The sequence below is a fragment of the Geotrypetes seraphini genome, chromosome 10 (assembly GCF_902459505.1).
Source record: "Geotrypetes seraphini chromosome 10, aGeoSer1.1, whole genome shotgun sequence".
NCBI classification, from domain to species: Eukaryota; Metazoa; Chordata; class Amphibia; order Gymnophiona; family Dermophiidae; genus Geotrypetes; species Geotrypetes seraphini.
Window position 1 is genome coordinate 26,368,429 of NC_047093.1, and position 20,116 is coordinate 26,388,544.

Genomic DNA, 20,116 nt, shown 5'->3' on the forward strand with positions numbered 1-20,116 from the left:
AATCATATCCTGAGATTGACTGAGATAACAAGAGGGTGATGCATAATTGATGCATTACAGACATATTGACAATCAGAATATAGGATAATACAAGATACAGTGGTGCCTCGCATAACGGACGCCTCGCACAGCGAACGCTGCGCATAACGAACTTTTTGTCTTGCTCCCTATAACGAACTTCGTTTCACACAACGAAGTCGCCCGAGGGGCCCGGGGGGGGGGGCGGAACTACTCTCGCCGCTTCCTAATGTGAGCCGGGAACAGCAGCACCCTCCTGTCTGAATGCAGTGTTCCATCATCTCCCTCCACCTTACCTTAGATGCCGAGTTTTCCGGCTTTCTTTTTCGGCCAGCCACACACTTTCAAAGAACAGCACATGCGCGCATGCTCTGTTGTTCAATCTTCTCCTCTGACGCAACCGGAAACCGGAAGTTGCAGGAGAGGAGAACATTGATCAACTTCAGCAGCTGCGCGTGCACAGCTTTTTGAAAGCGTGCGGCTGGGTGAAAAAGAAAGCTGGCAAACTCCGCATATAAGGTGAGGTGGAGGGAGGGAAATGTAGGGCTGCAGAACGAATTATTTTGTTTTACATGTATTCTTATGGGAAAACAGGGCTGCAGAACGAATTATTTTGTTTTACATGTATTCTTATGGGAAAACGCGTTTCACACAACGAACGTTTCACATAACAAACTTGCTCCTGGAACGGATTAAGTTCGTTGTGTGAGGCACCACTGTATACTGAAAATTGATGTGAAGTGATGGGATTATGAGGATCGCTTAAGTGAAATGGCTTGATCCTTAATTTGGTTGTTGATTCACATCTAAATGAGACTGAAGTAGCAGGATGAAGATGAACAAGTATTACAGTCGAGAAGAATGGAGAATAGACTGAAATAAGTTGGAAATGTAATGGAACTTAATGAAAGTTCTTGGGACTGTGAAGATTGCTTGATTGAAATGGTTGATCCTTCTTTTGATTTACAGGTTAAATATAAAGTATCTGCTTATGCAGATGATATATTGCTTCATTTGAGGAATCCGGAAACAACAATTCCATGTCTACTGGAGATAATAGATACATTTGGAAAATTCTCAGGATACAAAATAAATTGGAATAAATCAGAAATTTTACCTTTAAATGTGCATTGTACAAAAGGTATACTTGATTCTTTCCCTTTTATTTGGAAAGAGGATGGTATAAAATACTTAGGTATTTGGTTGAATAAAACACTCGAAGAGACAATGAGAATAAACGAAAAATTTTTATTACAAAAAGTAACAGAGTTATGTGAGCAATGGAATCCTTTACATTTGTCATGGTGGGGAAGAGTTCAAACTGTTAAAATGATGATTTTGCCTGTAGTTTGCTATCAATTGGGAATGATACCAGTGTTTTTTCAGGGGTCTTTTTATAAAAAATTAAATAGTACTCTGGTTAAATTTATTTGGCTGGGTAAAATTGCAAGAGTGGCTCTAGTGTCTTTGCAAAGACCAATTGAGGAGGGTGGGGTAAATTTTCCCAATTTTTATAGGTATCATCAGGCCTATATCATGCGCCAAAGTATGTATTGGGTCCTCCCAGAGCTTTTGGAACAACTACCAGAGTGGTTAAGGGTGGAGAGATCACTTATTTTTCCACTTAGGCTTGATCTTCTGCTTGGTATAAAAGTGCCTAGAATACGTAAAGACAATAAAGTATTAATGGATACTTGGAAAACATTACAATTTGTAGATAAATTAACTAGTGATTCTATTTTAAAATCGAAACAGCAGACTATTTGGGTAAACTCCAAGATACAAATAGGCGGGTTTAAGGTTGTCTGGAAGGATTGGATTAAAGCAGGTATAAGATCCTTAACGGAAGTAATTGATAATGGTAAGCTGCTTGATTTTTCACAATTGCAACATAAATATGGTCTGAATAAAAAACAAAGTTATAAGTGGTTGCAATTGAAGCAGGCTATTCAGGTGTGGTTCCCTGAATGGAAATCTTTAATGATCATTACAGCTTAGAATTCTTATGTTTCCAGGCAGATTTTCTGGGACACCAGGCCGCAAAGTGGTATAAAATTATATCTAATTATTTGAATAAGAAACCAAAAAATGGATTAAGAGATATTTGGAGCATTGAGATTAAGCATCAAATTAATGCATCTCAATGGCCACGTATTTGGTCTTGGAGAATTAAAGGTACGATGTCGGCATCTATTAGGCAAACATGGTTCTTTTTGTTGCATAGAGCATTCTGGACCCCTACTAGATTACAAAAATTAGATTGCTCTAAGTCTAATAGATGCTGGCATTGTAAAATTGAAATTGGAACTTTAGACCATCTTTTATTTTATTGTCCATGTATTCAGGCATTTTGGATAGCAATATGGGATCAAGTTAATATATTGATGGAAAATCATGTAGCATTATCCTACGACACAGTGATTTTTGGAATGTGTATGAGGGCCAAAAGTCAGATATCTGCAGCAAACAACAAATTATTGATGATTCTTACTGGAATGGGAATTCAACAAATAACGACTAATTGGAAAGACTGTTCTAGATTGAATTGTAGTTTTTGGTGGAACTCAGTTTGTCATTTATATAAGATGGAAAGATTTCTTGCAGTACAGAGGGGATATTTTAAAAGGTTTAAGGAGGTGTGGAAGCCATTAATTGAATATTGTAATGATTAAGGGTTATTCTTTTTCCTTAGGGGATAATTTGTAAAAATGGGGGGGGGGGGGGGAGAGTCTAAATATGTATATGTTTGGATAAAATATTTTGTTGATAGGGGAGGGGATGGGAGGTGGGAGGAGGGAATTAAAACATGTGTAATAATATTGCTTAAGAATGTCAAGTGAGTGATGTGAATTACTTGTAATAATATTGTACACTTGTTGAAAGAAATAAAAAGGAATAAAGATGAAAAAAAAAAAAAAAAGACCTATCCTCCTTCGTAAATCTCCTCGATCTACTTCCCATTGACCAAGTTCTCCCAAAACCTTCACTGCTTACCCCTCTGTACGACCTGCTCCCATTTGACTTACTCTTATTGTAAACCCATCCCTACAAGGTTACCTTACTCTATACAAACAGCCATGTACTCAAAGACTTCATTATTTCTTTTTCGCTCTATGTCCAGCTCTTCTATACTGCACTGCATTGTATTGTACTCAAAGACTTCATTGTTTTTTCGCTGTATGTCCAGCTCTTCTTTATTGTAAACCGCCTCGAACTATCTTGGCTTTGGCGGTATATAAAACAATAAATTATTATTATTATTGTGATACAACCTCTACCTCAAAGAATCCCAAAAGTCTTGATGCATTCTTGCACCGTAATGAAGATCTATACTTGTACTTTAATACATATCTAAACTTTCAACTGTACTGTAAGTCACCTTGAACCTCTGTAGACATAGTGCGACTCATAAATCCCAGATTAGACTAGATTAGGACCTTCCATGACTGAATACACCCAGAAGGCTTTTCACAACACAAATGCCTGTGCATTCTTGGAGACTTGCGATGTGATACCTCTTTAAAACTGTATAATGAAAGATTCCAGTTTGTGCCAAGCTGTTCCTCCTTTGCTTGGAGGCTTTCTCTCTCTTCTTCCAAGGGTGGTTTGTCTATGTACTCCCTCCATAAATGATGGATCTCTTTCACAATATCATGCCGGTAATGCAGCTGTAAGAGAAAAAGCAGGCGACGAGAGAGATGGGAAGGAAAAACAGCATAAGGAAGGGAAAAGCCAAAGTGTAGAAAGCAAGAAGTGAGGTGGGGAATGGAAAGGAAAGATCAGAGTAACAGAGAAGAATTAAAAAAAAAAAAACCCAAACATGAAGGGAAGAGGGAAACAAAGAGAGAAATCAATTATTATTTTGTGATGTAAAAATGTGTTTTGAGATGGATTAAATTTGCATAATAGTCAGGTTCTCAAACATGAAAACAAAGCCCTTTCCATCTATGCACTAGGCCCCCTCAAACTGGGAGATTCCAGATACTGACTCAACACCTCTTAATCCAGAACTGCCCAAATGCTTTAGATAGTAATTCAATGCCTCCTCTTTACAAATGCCCCAAGACAGAAGATACTCGAGGTACAGGATCAGGAAACGAAGGTGAGAAAATTCATCTGGATTTCAGAGTCAGGAACCAGGCCTCAAACTGTTTTTAAGGGGTAAAAGTGGAGCAGCCAGTACCTGAGGATTCTTCCTGTTGAATAATTCCTCCTCAGTGACGTATGTATTCAAAGGCGTCAGGGGCCTTATAGGGCTACGAATACCATCGAGTAGTTCCTGCACAAGACCTTTGACCAAAGTCAATGCCTGTTTGTCTTCCAGCTCTATCTGAGGTATAATAGGACAACAGGGTAATAAAGTTATTCTTCAATAACTCTTTACCAGTACAATGGAAACTCTCTCAGTGCATGCATATACCACTGTAACACACATCAGGGCTTTCTGCCTTGCAGCTTCAGTACTATTCCAAAACATAAGTTACTTGCCTTTCAGCCTGTTTCCTTCCACTATTAGCAGCTTTATTCTGAATATTTGTTGGTTATTTTTTTGATTTTTTTGGATATTCAGCTTGTATACTTTTTGATAAATTGTATATACTGTGTTTCCCCGATGATAAGGCAGGGCCATCAAATAAGACAGCCCCCCCCTTTTTAGAAAAAATTGTAAAATAAGGCCCCCCCCCCCCCGCAAATAAGCCACCCACCGATACCTGCGCTTACCCGAATCGGGTGGTACGGTGGGTGACTCCGTGTGGTCCCTCCGTCTACCGCGGGGGTCGGCAACCCACGGCTCCAGAGCCGCATGCGGCTCTTTTCCACCTTTGCCGTGGCTCCGGTAGTGTGTCACGCAGGCATGCAACTTACAAGTCCGGCGTCGCGGCGGGAAATAGCCATGCTGAGCAGTGAGCTCAGCACTACACAGATGAAAGCCTTGCTTGCTGATTGGTCCGGTGGCCGTGCCGCCGGACCAATCAGCAAGCAAGGCTTTCATCTGTGTAGTGCTGAGCTCACTGCTCAGCATGGCTATTTCCCGCCGCGACGCCGGACTTGTAAGATGCACGCCTGAAAAAGAAATCATCCTGGCCGGGGTCGGTGTCATGCTCCGGAGATCTACAGCCTTCCTATCTCCCTCTCCCTTCTACCTGCTTCTGGCCATATCCCCTGCTCTGCGGCTCTCTTCGGCAACTCAGCAGCAGCGATCGACACAAGCTTCTGACGTCGGGGCCTACCCTCTGCGAGTCCTGCTTGTTTCAACTTCCTTTTTCCACAAAGGCGGGACTCGTAGAGGGAAGGCCTCGATGTCGGTAGCTTGTCTTGATCACCGCTGCTGACAAGTTGCTGAAGAGAGCCGCGGAGCAGGGGGGTGTTGCCAGGTGCAGGTAGAGGGAGAGGGCCAGATGCAGGACTCGTGGGTGAGGGAGCAGAAGAGAGAGAGAAAGAGAGAGGGGAGGGAAACAAAAGGAAATATTTCATACTGGGCTGGGCCGGAGTGGAGGGAGGGTGGAAAGATTCTAGCTACAGGGTGCAGTAACAAAGGAAAAGGGGGGGAAAGCTGAAAATGGAGATAGTGACACAAAGAAGAGAAAGGGTAAGCAGGACCTACTGAATAAGGATAGAGATACAGAGGAGACATGAAAGGGTAAATAAGGCATCCCCCCGAAAATAAGCCCTAGAGCATATTTTGGCCTTTCAAAAAAAATAAGACAGTGTCTTACCATCGGGGAAACACGGTATATATATATATATATATATGTACATACATACACACATCTGTTCACTCTTCATCCCCCATTTATACAATATATACTACGCACTATATATCTATCAGAGGGTCCCGCAAACTTTATTGAGCTGCGGCACAGTAAAGGTAGTGGCTGTGGCTTGAGGCACCTGGAAGTGTGTGGTATCACCGTGATGACATCATGCATATGCGTGACATCATCATGTCGATGCCCGTGTGTGTGAAGGCCCTCCAGGTAAACCCTGAGACACCAGTGTGGGGTGTCAGAAGGGAAGAGGGCCACAGAAAAGGATAGGTGCTGGCATCGGTGCCTCTCCTCCTCCCCAGTGTACCGTGACACACCTGAAATCTCAGGAGGCAACCTAATGTACCTTGGCACACAGTTTGAGATACACTGATCTATCACATGATCCATGAACTAGCTTTGTACCTTTAGGCCTAGATTTTTGAGGTGCCAGTAGGCGCCCAAGCCAAGTGAAAAACTACCAGCAACGAAAAAATCAGCGCCAGAATTGCACCTCCAAAGGTACTTTATAGCATCTAATGCCACTGTAGGCGTGACTAACACCAGAAGTGGCATTAGGCACTATAAAGCGCCTACGGAGGTGCAATTCATCTCAAAGGTAGGCACCGGACATGTAGGCCTGGAAAACCCTGGCCTACATTTCCAGCGCCCTACCTTGGCCGGAGGCGCGATTCTCTAAACAGCATGATTGGCACACAATTGGCGGCCGCTTTTAAGGTGGCCACCGACAATGGCGCCAGCTGGAGAATCCGGGCCTTAGGCATTAAGGACTGCATGCCAACCTATGTATAGACGCCACATAAAAAATGAAGGTCATCATAACATAACAAATTCACTTACATATCGCAGTAACCTCTCAGTTCAACGTGGTTCACAGCAATCAAGAGACTGTATAAGCCCAGTGTGTTATAATCACATTCAGAACAATTTGTCAAATAAGTAGGTCTTTAGCATTTTTCTAAAGGGAAGACAGGACTTAGAGGTTGTTATCAGGACAAAAAAGGGTTTATCCCATGATCCAGCTTGAAAAATATCTTAGGTGAATCTGGGAAAGAGATGAGGGCAGCTGTATTTTCAATTGAGGGACCCTGGTTGTGGAATTGCTTGCCAGGGTACCTGTGACTTGTTGCTACTATGACCCAATTTAAGAGGCATATCCTTTGACATAATGGGAGTAGGCCTTCAGTTCATTTTTGTCTCTTATGTTGAATTTTATAATTGTGTATTTATATAATTTTCTTAAGGATGTTTTATTGTGATCTGCCTAGTAGATAGAAACATAGAAACATGATGGCAGATAAAAGCCAAATGGTCCATCCAGACTGCCCATCCACAGTAACCATTATCTCTTCCTCTTTCTACGTGCCTTTCTTGAATTCAGACACAGTCTCTGTCTCCACCACCTCTTCCAGGAGACTGTTCCACACATCAACCACCCTTTCTGTAAAAAAGTATTTCCTTAGATTATTCCTGAGCCTATCATCTCTTAACTTCATCCTATGCCCTCTCATTCCAGAGCTTCCTTTCAAATGAAAGAGACTCAACTCATGCGCATTTACATCATGTAGGTATTTAAATGTCTCTATCATATCTCCCCTCTCCCGCCTTTCCTCCAAAGTATACAGATTGAGATCTTTAAGTCTGTCCCCATATGCCTTATGACGAAGACCACGCACCATTTTAGTAGCCTTCCTCTGGACCAACTCCATCCTTTTTACATCTTTTTGATAGGCAGAGTATAAATAAATAAAATATTAAATAATATAAATCTTTACAATCACCAGATGATATGCTCATTTCTGCTTTTAAATTCTTGCAGACAGGCATCTTGGTAATCTCACCTCGAGAGCTTGTCTGAGTTCATAGGTCTTGTCCTCGCACAAAGCAATACCCCATAAGGAGACCTGCAGAGATGCCCCTCCTAGTAACACGGGGTGAGTGCAGAACTGCCATGACTCACTGAAAATGCCAGGATTTGGAGATTTAAACAAGAAGGGAAAATTTATGGTCTCCCCTGGCAGAATCACACCTGAGGGCGAGAAAGACAAAGATGAAAATTATACACAGGTAAACACTTGTACTTATAAGGATATATTTTCCAAAGTTTAGTCTGGACTTAGGGCTAGATTCACTAACCTGACTTCCGGGTCCGATCTGGGCCAATTCTAGCAGGCCCGATCAATTCACAACTGCAAAATACTGAAATGAGGGCGATCGGAGGAACGCCTTCCTCTGACCGCACGGATCGCTAGTATGCGATCCTGACGCATGCGCAAACCATCTGCTGCTTTCCCTGCAGATGGTCTGCTTATGCATTTTATGTCTGTTTTTTTGTTGTTGTTTTTTGCTGGATTTTTTTTTTTTTCAGGCCCCGACTCTCCTGCTCTCCCATGGAAGGGGTATCAGCCTCTTCCTTTCACCGACAATGTCAGCCGGTCATGCCCTGTTCTCTGTCGCCTTCCCTGCAGTGCGAGCCCGCCTTAAACAACCTGGGCCAATCAGAGCCTCAAACCTCTGCCCGGTGCATCCCAGGATGCACCAGGGAGGGGAAAGCCTGCCCTTTTGAAGAGGAATGAATGTTATCACCAGCGATAGGCACATGCAAATTTAGTGAACCTTCGCTACTCTCAGCCAACCTCATTTGCATGAGTGTTTTTTGGAGAATAACTTGCTTTTTTAAAATCGCTACTATAATGGCTGCGACAGCGGCCCATTGGATTTTAACGCAAATTTTTGAGATTCTAGGCCTGAGTGGAGTGGAAAGGGTAGATGTGAATCACTTGTTTACTCTTTCCAAAAATTCTAGGACTAGGGGACATGCAATGAAGCTAAGTAGTAGATTTTTTTTAAAAAACAGAGAAAATATTTTTTCACTCAATTAAACTCTGGAATTTGTTGCCAGAGAATGTGGTGAAAGCAGTTAGCTTAGCAGAGTTTTTAAAAAGTCTGGATAATTTCCTAAAAGAGAATTCCATAAGCCATTATTAAAATGGCTTGGGAAAATCCACTGCTTATTGCTAGGATAAGCTGTATAAAATCTGGTTTTCTCCTTGGGATCTTGCCAGTGACTTGGGTTGGCCACTGTTGGAAACAGGATACTGGGCTTGACGGACCTTCAGTCTGTCCCAGTATGGCAACTCTTGTATTATTAACTGCCACAGACACTATGAAAAGACAGCATTGCAAATATTGCATCAGAACTTATTGGGAAAAGAGAACAAGCTGGTCTGCTACATACTTTATCTCTATGGAGAAATTACATGCTCACAACATAACTTAATTTGGTCACATGTGAAAAATATGAATAGAACCTTAGTGAACACAGAGCAAACTACAATACATTAGAAACAGAAATGTGCAGACAGTAACTGATCTAGAAACCCAAGGGAGCTAGACTCTGCCTGCAGTACAATACTGGAGAAAGAGAAGCAAAAATGCATTTCCTCCTGGACTGTGCAAAATACAAAGATCAATATCTGGCTTTGAGAATCTTAATATGCAGGATCTCCGATGCAAATTATAAATTATTAGAAAACCATGTCGGACTCTCTTATGATACTATATTACTAATATTGACAGGGGTCGCCATGCAACAAATTACTCAAAGTTGGAAAGATTATACTAAGTTAAATTATACATTTTGGTGGAATTCAATTTGTCACATATACAAGATGGAAAAGATGATAGCGTTACAACAAGGAAAATTTAATTCTTTTAAAAATATATGGGGACCATTGATTACTTACTCTAATGATCAGATATCTTAAGCACATGGTTAGTTTATATTTGGGTTAGGGTGGGGGGAAAAATGTATTATATGGTCATGGGAATATTGATAATAGGGGGGTATCTATTTTTTATTTCATAAGAATATATGATTGTATTTCACAAGTGATTTCTGAAAATTGTTGTATTATTTATATTTCACTTGATGTAAGATTTAAAAATGAATAAAGATTAAAAAAAAAAAAAATTCCCCAAACCGGCATATTCAAATCACTAAATTAAAAGGAGAAATTAGGTTCTTACCTGCTAATTTACTTTCTTTTAGCTTCTCCAGACCAGTAGAGGTTAACTTTACGAATGGGTATATATCTAATCATGACCAGCAGGTGGAGACTGAAAACAAAACTTTGGGACAGTATATCCTAGCCCCTCCTCTCTATTTCCCTCAGTCTGCCGAATAGCCAAGCAGAACCAAGAACTGGAAAACAACAGAGAGAAAAAACAATACTCCAAAAGGAGTAACAAATAACATACCCAAAATGCTGTTGGAAAATGCAGAGGAGAAATTCCCGAAGGAAGAATGTCCCCACAGCTCGCCAGCTAAGCCAGCCGAGCCACAGCCGCTGTTCTTCAATTCTCCCCGGCCCTAGAAAAATACTAGAACCCGCAGCAAAAACCAAAAACTGCCCGCGCAACAGCCCCAACAACAACAACAACAGACAGGGTGGGGACCTCTACTGGTCTGGAGAAGCTAAAAGAAAGTAAATTAGCAGGTAAGAACCTAATTTCTCCTTCTTTAGCACTCTCCAGACCAGTAGAGGTTAACATTACGAATGGGACGTACCAAAGCAGTCCCTCTCACGGGCGGGACCCCCGAAGGGCCGATACCAGTACACGCTCACCGAACACCGCGTCCCGACGCGCCTGCACATCAACCCGATAATGACGAACAAAGGAATGCAAGGAGGACCAAACCGCAGCCTTACAAATATCCACTGGAGGCACGAGCGACGACTCAGCCCAAGAAGCTGCCTGACCCCGAGTGGAATGAGCCTTGAGAAACTCCGGAACAGGCTGCTGTTTCAGAAGATAAGTGGAAGCAATCGTCTCCTTGATCCAGCGCGCAATAGTAGCCTTAGAAGCGCCCGCTCCCCGACGAGGACCCGCCAGGAGGACAAAGAGATGATCGGACTTCCGGAATTCCTGGGTCCGCTGCACATAAGAGCGAAGGACCCGACCGACATCCAACTTGCGCAGCTGCCGTTGCTCAGAAGAGCCCTCCCGACCACCCAAGACCGGGAGAACCACCGATTGATTGACATGAAAAGGAGAAACAACCTTCGGCAGAAAGGAAGGAACAGGCCGCAAGACGACCCGCTCCCTAGAAAACTCCAAGAAGGGAGCCCTACAAGAGAAAGCCTGCAGCTCAGAAACACGCCTAGCAGAAGTAATGGCCACCAAAAAGACCGCCTTCAAAGTAAGGTCCTTCAAAGAACAGTCGTCCAAGGGCTCGAAAGGCGGACGCACCAAAACAGAGAGAACCAGATTAAGATCCCAAGAGGGAACCGAGGGCCGTAGGGGAGGCCTAAGCAACTTGGCCGCCCGCAAAAACCGAATCACATCAGGAAGAGCCGATAAACGCTGACCTGACACCAACCCTCGAAAGGCCGACAGGGCCGCAAGATGAACCCGGAGAGAAGACCAAGCCAGGCCTCTATCCAGGCCATCCTGCAAGAACTCCAGAATGTTAGGCAGATAAGCGCGAAAAGAGGTCACTCCCCGCGCCCGACACCATTCCTCAAAGAGACGCCAAACCCGCACATAAGCCCGAGAGGTAGAAAGCCTCCGGGACCCCAACAGTGTAGAGATCACCTTGTCTGAATATCCCTTCTTGCTAAGGCGACCCCTTTCAAGAGCCACGCCGTAAGACAGAAGGGAGACGGGTCGAACATGGGAATGGGACCCTGCATCAGAAGGTCGTCCGAGAGAGGCAGAGGAAGAGGATCCGCTACCAGGTGCCTCACCAGATCCGCATACCACGGACGGCGAGGCCAATCCGGCGCCACCAGCACCACCAAACCCGGATGGTGAACAATGCGAAGAAGCACTCTGCCCACCAGCGGCCAAGGAGGGAACACATACAACAGCCCCTCCGTTGGCCACTGCTGGACCAGAGCATCCAGACCCTCGGCCAGACCGTCCCTGCGACGACTGAAGAAGCGGGGCACTTTGGCGTTGCCACCCGTGGCCATCAGGTCCATCAGGGGCTGCCCCCAAGCCTGCACTATCAACTGAAACGCCTCGGCGCCGAGACACCACTCTCCTGGATCTAGAAAGTGACGACTGAGGAAGTCTGCCTGAACATTTTCTACTCGGGCTATATGAGAGGCCGAGAGGTCCAGCAGATGGGATTCCGCCCAAACCATGAGCAGAGCCGCCTCCTGCGCCACCTGAGTGCTCTTGGAGCCCCCCTGACGATTGACCTAAGCCACCGCCGTGGCATTGTCCGACAGCACTCTGACCGACTTGCCCAGCAACAGGGAGTGGAAAATCAACAGCGCCAGACGGACCGCTCTGGTCTCCAACACGTTGATCGACCAGGCGGCCTCCTCCGCGGACCAGGTGCCCTGAGCTGAGTGACCCAAACACTGAGCCCCCCAACCCAGGAGACTCGCATCCGTCAGGAGCACCGTCCACTGCGGGAGATCCAGACCCACCCCCTGAACTAGGTGAGGGGTCTGGAGCCACCAACGCAGACTGCAGCGCGCCAAGCCTCGCAGGAGGACCGGAACATCCATCCCGTGCCTCTGGGGAGACCACCTCCGGAGCAGAGCATACTGGAGAGGACGCATGTGGGCCCGCGCCCACCTCACCACGTCCAGGGACGCCGCCATCGACCCCAAGACCCGGAGGAAATCTCGCGCCCGAGGACACCGGGACGCCAAAAGCAGGCGAATCTGAGATTGCAATTTGCTCACCCGGCCCTCTGGGAGGAAGACCCTCCCCAAGGAGGTGTCGAACAGCACCCCTAGGTACTCCAGACGCTGAGCCGGGACCAACCGACTCTTGGAAAGGTTGACCACCCAGCCCAGTGACCGGAGAAACTCCACCACCCGAGCAGTAACCCGGGAGCTTTCCTGCAACGACTTTGCCCGAATTAACCAGTCGTCCAGGTAGGGGTGTACCAGGATGCCCTCCGACCGCAAGGCTGCCGCGACGACCACCATCACCTTGGTGAACGTCCGAGGAGCCGTGGCCAGCCCAAAGGGAAGCGCACAGAACTGAAAGTGCTGACCCAAGATCGCAAAGCGCAGGAAACGCTGATGAGAGGCCCGAATGGGAACATGCAAGTAGGCCTCCGTCAGATCGAGAGAAGTGAGAAACTCCCCCGGCTGAACCGCCAGAATGACCGACCGCAGAGTTTCCATACGGAAAGAGGGAATCTTGAGAGCCCTGTTGACCCCTTTCAAATCGAGGATGGGCCGAAAGGTCCCCTCCTTCTTGGGCACCACAAAGTAAATGGAGTACCTGCCCGTGCCCCACTCCGGAGGGGGCACCGGAACAACTGCCCTGAGATCTAGCAAGCGCTGAAGGGTCTGGCGAAAAGCCTGCGTCTTCCCCGGAGTCTGACATGGAGAAGCGAGGAAAAAAATCCGGCAGAGAGCGGGCGAACTCCAGGGCATAACCGTCCCGCACCACCTCCAGGACCCACTGATCGGACGTGATCTCGGCCCATTTGGGGAAAAATTCGCGCAGCCGGGCCCCCACCGGAACCAAAGGGGGCGCCGGCAAGGCGTCATTGTGCAGGACGGGAAGCGGGGGAACCGGCGGAGGGATTCCCTGCCCCCCGACGGGCCCCCCGAAAGGGCTGCATGCGCTGGAAGAACCGACCCCGGGAAAATCCCGGAGACTGGAAAGAAGCAGCCCCACGCCCAGGGCGATACTTGCGCAAATCCCGCAAACGCCCCCGGGCCGCACCCCCCCGAGACGCCGGACGGGCACGGTCCTCCGGCAGACGGGGAACTTTCGAGTCCGACAAAGTCTGAATCAAATTATCCAAGTCCTCTCCAAACAAAAACGACCCCCGAAAGGGAAATTTAGTAAGCTTAGCTTTGGACGCAGCATCCGCCGCCCAAGCGCGCAGCCACAACACACGCCTTGCGGCCACGCCAAAAGCCATAGACTTAGCCGAGATCCGCACCAAGTCATATAGAGCATCTGAGAGGAATGAGGCCGCCATCTCAATCTTCGCTACCTCCTGATCCACCAGAGACCAGTCGTCAGACTCTCGATCCAAGACCAGCTCCGCCCACCGAAACACGGCGCGAGCGACCAGTCCCCCACAAATAGCCGCCTGGACCCCAAAGGCAGAGACCTGAAAATTTTGCTTAAGGATGCTCTCCAATTTGCGCTCCTCAGAGTCCCGCAAGGCAGAACCGCCCTCAACAGGCACGGTATGCCGCTTGGAAATTGCCGAGACCACCGCATCCACGACTGGCGAAGCTAACGTAGCCCGATCCCCTTCCGGAATGGGATACAGGCGAGCCATGCTGCGCGCCAGCCGAAACGGCGTCTCCGGCGTTTTCCACTGCTCCAGAATAATATCCCGAATATCCTGATGCATAGGAAAAGAGCGGGAAACGGAACGGATCCCCCGTAACAGGGGGTCCCCCACACGCGGAGTCTCCGGCGGCGCGTCCTCAAAACGCAAAACCGAAGAAACCTGCTGAATAAGGTCAGGCAGCTCATCTTTCTGAAAAAGGCGCACCACGGACGCCTCGTCACTGGAGAACGGGAAATCCGACAACCCGCCGCCAGCTTCCGTCCCCTCCAGAGAGTCCTGGAACTCCTCAGAAGGGTCCAGGTCCTCCTCCAGACCGACCCGTTCCTCCGACCACAAATTCTCATCCCACGACACCCGCGGACGCTTGGACAAGGGAGGCGGCGGAGGGGACGTCACGCCAGACGAAAGAGGCAAAGCCGCAGGGAGCGCGGAGGAAAACCCACCCCCCGAAACCCCCTGGGCGCAACCGGGACCCCCAGCCGCCTGAAAATAGGCTCTGCATAAAGAAAAGAAAAATTCAGGAGAAAAACCCCCCGAGGGTCCCAAGGGACTCCCTGCCACAGCAGGGGACCCAGCAGAACCTTGCCCCTGCATAGTCAAAACAGGGGGAAGGTCACCTGAGGTGGAAGACAAAATGGAGGGGCCAGACAGAGAAGATGGCGGTTTTCCCGCCAAAAAAGCTCCCTCCATAGCCTGAAGCGGCTGAGAAACCTGAATAGTCTCAGCCGCTAAAGCAGGCAAGCCGGCATCAGCTGTCAAAAAATCAGCTGAGAGGGAATCCTTCGGGGAATCCCTCCGTGGGCGGTTGTGGAAGACCGGGCTTCCCCACTGCTCCAAGCCGACTCGCGAGGCACCATCGGCGGGGAGCTCTGGGCGCCTGCAGCCGCTGCCGACGGAGCTCCACCACCTCACCGACCCAAACCGCCGAGTTCAGGCCGGCCGCGAGTGCCTCGCGGCTGGACTAAAATTGTGTCCTACTCCCCCGGAGAAGGGCACAATTGCTCCATACGCGACCTAGCTATAAAAAAGTGCTGGTTACATGAAAAAATACAGTAAAATACAGTTTTCTTAAAGGGAAACAACCCTTCAGACCAGCACTACCTCAGGATTTTTTTTTTTTTTTTTTTACAGAACAGACTCCACAGGCTCTCGAAGCAATATGCCTTGCTTGACTTAGGGGGCAAGGCTTACTGCTGAGGCTCCTCTAAAAAAATGTGGGGAGGTGGAGGAAGTGGGGGGAGGGACCCCGCTCGTGACCCGCCGGGTTTAACACCCCCGAGGTCGGACGAACCCCCAAACAGAGTCCGCCCAAGCTCCGTCCGGCTAAAAACAGGGACAATAAACCCCCTAAACAAATTCCAACAGCCCTACCAAGGGAGATGGGTACAGATCACTCAACACCTGCTGGAGACTGAAAGAAGACTGAGGGAAATAGAGAGGAGGGGCTAGGATATACTGTCCCAAAGTTTTGTTTTCAGTCTCCACCTGCTGGTCATGATTAGATATATACCCATTCGTAAAGTTAACCTCTACTGGTCTGGAGAGTGCTAAAGAACTACAGTTTTTCCTACAGTACCTGGACAGCTCAGCCTCTGTCACCTGTGTCTTCCACATTTTATAGGGGCTTGAGCTATTACTACAAGTTTGGCATGTGGTGCCACATTGTGGGTCTGTGGTGACTGAACGTAGAGGCATTTTCTATGTAAAAATCTGGGGTATGCAGAGCCGGAGCCCTTTCTTTAATTCTTTAAGACCCTGGGTTAATTCTAGCAGGCAATATAAAAGAAGCCCTGTGCACGTATCTCTAGCACACAGACCTGCACTGATATTGAAGTAAAATCGTTGAACCTTGTGGTATTTTGGAATTTGATCCAGAGTGCTAACGTGCGGCAGCCTTCTCCATTCATACCAAATGGCAGTCGTTCCATCATTTGTTATTTCCAAGACAGACAAGGCTCTTTCAAAAGCCAGGACTTCAAAGGTGATCCACGCACAGATACCAACTTCATCCTAAGATGAGACAAATAGTGTAAGGTAGAAACAGAAGCATGACGAGAGATCCCACGTGCCTATCCCAGGACGGCACTGAATATTGATTTAGGGCCCCTTTTACAAAGCTTTTGTGCGGTAAATGCACCGAAGCCCAAAGGAAATGAATGAGCTTCAGTGAATTTACTGCGGCAGCACTGCCACAGTGGCTTTGTAAAGGGGGCCCTTAACTGGTTAAGTTTACACCACGTAAAAATAAACTGGATATTCACTGAAAATGGCCTGGCATTAAAGATCTGTGGTCAGCGCTGACCGCTAAAGATAGCCAGCCTGCCTCCTGCAATCTGAACATCGGACCAAAAGAAAACAAGAGTGCAAATTGATGAGCTAAATGAGAAGAAAAGGGAGAGGAAAAAGCACAGTTACTTACCGTAACAGGTGTTATCCAGGGACAGCAGGCAGATATTCTTGACTGATGGGTGACGGCACCGACGGAGCCCCGGTACGGACAATTTTAGAGTGATTGCACTCTAAGAACTTTAGAAAGTTCTAGCTAGGCCGCACCGCGCGTGCGCGAGTGCCTTCCCGCCCGACAGAGGCGCGCGGTCCCCAGTTAGGATAAGCCAGCTAAGAAGCCAACCCGGGGAGGTGGGTGGGACGCAAGAATATCTGCCTGCTGTCCCTGGATAACACCTGTTACGGTAAGTAACTGTGCTTTATCCCAGGACAAGCAGGCAGCATATTCTTGACTGATGGGTGACCTCCAAGCTAACAAAAAGAGGGATGGAGGGAAGGTTGGCCATTAGGAAAACAAATTTTGTAAAACAGATTGGCCGAAGTGTCCATCCCGTCTGGAGAATGCATCCAGACAATAGTGAGATGTAAAAGTATGAACTGAGGACCAAGTAGCAGCCTTGCAGATTTCCTCAATAGGAGTGGAACGGAGGAAAGCTACAGACGCTGCCATAGCTCTAATCTTGTGGCCTGTGACAGAACCTTCCAGTGTCAGGCCCGACTGAGCATAACAGAAGGAAACGCAAGCGGCAAGCCAATTGGACAGGGTGCATTTAGATACAGGATGACCCAACTTGTTAGGATCAAAGGACAAAAACAGTTGAGGAGATGATCTGTGAGGTTTGGTGCGATCAAGATAGTAAGCCAGAGCACGTTTACAATCCAAGGTATGCAAAGCCTGTTCACCTGGATTAGAATGAGGCTTTGGGAAAAAAACAGGTAGAACGATGGATTGGTTAAGATGAAACTCAGACACAACCTTAGGAAGGAATTTTGGATGTGTACGGAGAACGACCTTATCATGGTGAAAAACAGTGAAAGGTGGATCAGCCACCAGTGCATGGAGCTCACTGACCCTCCTGGCAGAAGTGAGAGCTATAAGAAAGACCACTTTCCAAGTTAGAAATTTAAAATGCGTTGTGGCCAAAGGCTCGAAAGGAGGCTTCATTAACGCAGAAAGAACCACATTAAGATCCCATACAACAGGAGGGGCCTTAAGAGGTGGCTTCACATTGAAAAGGCCCTTCATGAACCTTGAAACTAAGGGATGAGCTGAGAGGGGTTTTCCATGAATCGGCTCATGAAAAGCTGCAATAGCACTAAGGTGGACCCTTATCGAAGAGGATTTAAGACCAGAGTCAGATAAGGACAACAGATAGTCCAACACCAGTCCTACTGCTGTAGACATGGGATTATGGTGATGTAACAGGCACCAGGAAGAAAACCGAGACCACTTTTGTTGGTAACATTGAAGAGTAGACGGTTTCCTGGAGGCATCAATAATAGAACGGACAGGCTGAGAAAGGAGAGCGTGAGCCGAAGTCAGCCCGAGAGATACCAAGCTGTCAGGTGCAGAGACTGTAAGTTGGGATGAAGCAGTGTTTGCTGATGCTGTGTAAGCAGTGAAGGAAACAGAGGAAGAGGTATGGGTTCCCTGGAACTGAGTTGAAGTAGAAGGGAAAACCAATGCTGTCTGGGCCACCGTGGAGCGATGAGAATCATGGTGGCTTGTTCCCTCTTGAGCTTGAATAAGGTGCGCAGCATGAGCGGAAGAGGAGGGAATGCATAAAGGAAGAGATTGGTCCAATCCAGGAGAAATGCATCGGGTTCCAGACGGTGAGGAGAATAAAGTCTGGAGCAAAACAGGGGCAGTTGATGGTTGTGGGGAGCTGCAAAAAGATCCACTTGAGGTGTGCCCCATTGGGAGAAAATGGACTGGAGAGTCGAGGGGTCGAGAGTCCATTCGTGAGGTTGAAGAATTCTGCTGAGATTGTCTGCTAAGCAATTCTGTTCCCCTTGGATGTAGACTGCCTTCAGGAATAAGTGACGAGCAGTCGCCCAGGTCCAAATCCTTAGAGCTTCCTGACATAAGGGATGGGATCCCGTCCCTCCCTGTTTGTTGATGTAGTACATTGCAACTTGGTTGTCTGTGCAAATGAGAAGAACCTGAGGAAACAGGAGATGTTGGAAAGCTTTGAGGGCGTAAAACATCGCTCTGAGTTCCAGGAAATTGATGTGGTGTTTCTTTTCCTGTGTGGTCCAAAATCCCTGAGTTTGGAACTCGTTCAAGTGAGCTCCCCATGCATAGGGGGAGGAATCCGTGGTGATGACCAGTTGATGAGGAGGTAGATGGAACAGTAGACCTCTGGACAGATTTGATGATTTCAACCACCAAAGAAGCGACTGACGAAGAGACGAGGTCACAGATATGTGTCGTGAACAAGGATCCGTCGCTTGTGACCACTGAGTCGCTAGGGTCCATTGAGGAGTACGCAGGTGGAGACGTGCGAAGGGAGTGACATGTACTGTGGAGGCCATGTGTCCCAAGAGCACCATCATGTGATTCGCAGAGATGGAAGGTTGATGGAACACCTGCTGACAGAGATGAAGGATGGTGTGAAGGCGGTTTGGAGGAAGAAAAGCCCTCATCTGAACAGTGTCCAGAATGGCTCCAATGAATTGAAGTCGCTGAGTTGGAATGAGGTGCGACTTGGGTAGATTGATTTCGAACCCCAACAGTCGAAGGAAGTAAATGGTCTGATCCGTGGCTTTGTGAACGGACTGAGGAGAAGGAGCCTTGATGAGTCAGTCGTCCAGGTAAGGGAAGACTTGAAAGTTGTGGGAGCGGAGATAAGCTGCGACCACAATCAGACATTTGGTGAATACCCTGGGCGAGGAGGCTAGGCCGAAGGGTAGCACCTTGTATTGGTAATGATGTTGGTTGACAAGAAAGCGAAGATATTGTCTGGACATCAGATGAATTGGAATGTGAGTATACGCCTCCTTGAGATCGAGGGAACATAGCCAGTCTTCCTGAGAGAGAAGAGGGTATAGGGTGGCAAGAGATAACATCTTGAACTTCTCCTTGACCAGACATTTGTTGAGATCTCTGAGATCTAATATTGGTCTGAGATCTCCGGTCTTTTTGGGTACAAGAAAGTACCGGGAGTAAAATCCCAGGCCTTGCTGGTCCAGAGGAACTGGTTCGATGGCATTGAGAAGAAGGAGGGAGTGAACCTCCTGAGCGAGGAGGAGGGACTGAGCCTTGGTGGAAGCAGACTCTTTTGGCAGACTTACAGGTGGAGGAGTCTGAAAATTTAGGGAGTAGCCGTGGGCGATGATAGCAAGTACCCACTGGTCGGAGGTGATTGCTTCCCATCGAGATAGAAAAACTTGTAGTCGACCTCCTATGGGCTGAGGTAGAGGACACGAGGGAGGAAGACTGGCAATGTCCTGGAGAAAGGAGTCAAAAGGGCTGTGTCGACTTAGGTAGAGTAGCCGGTTTGACAGCAGGCTGCTGTTGTTGACGAGCCTGTTGTAGCTGCTGACGCTGTCTGCGAGGTTGAGGAGGATGAGGCTGAGCCGGTCGAGCAGAAAACCTCCTTTGATATGAAGGTTGTTGCCTGAATGGACGAGGAGGAGGAGGTTTCTTCTTGTTTTTCAACAAGGTGTCCCATCTAGTTTCATGGGCGGAGAGCTTTTGTGTGGTGGTATCCATGGACTCCCCAAACAGCTCATCCCCTAGGCAAGGAGCATT

At 47.4% G+C, this 20,116-nt stretch overlaps 1 protein-coding gene across 3 annotated transcripts in view; it reads right to left on the reverse strand.

The window, feature by feature from the left end:
• MYCBPAP (MYCBP associated protein) overlaps positions 1–20,116 on the reverse strand; it is a 118,768-nt gene that overhangs the window by 37,245 nt on the left and 61,407 nt on the right. For all 3 annotated transcript variants that reach the window (XM_033960156.1, XM_033960155.1, XM_033960154.1), the window contains exons 11-14: positions 15,894–16,086; positions 7,628–7,815; positions 4,202–4,348; positions 3,534–3,686 (exon numbers count right to left, since the gene is read on the reverse strand). In XM_033960156.1, coding sequence (XP_033816047.1) covers positions 3,534–3,686; positions 4,202–4,348; positions 7,628–7,815; positions 15,894–16,086 — 681 coding nt within the window. The remainder of the gene's footprint in view (positions 1–3,533; positions 3,687–4,201; positions 4,349–7,627; positions 7,816–15,893; positions 16,087–20,116) is intronic.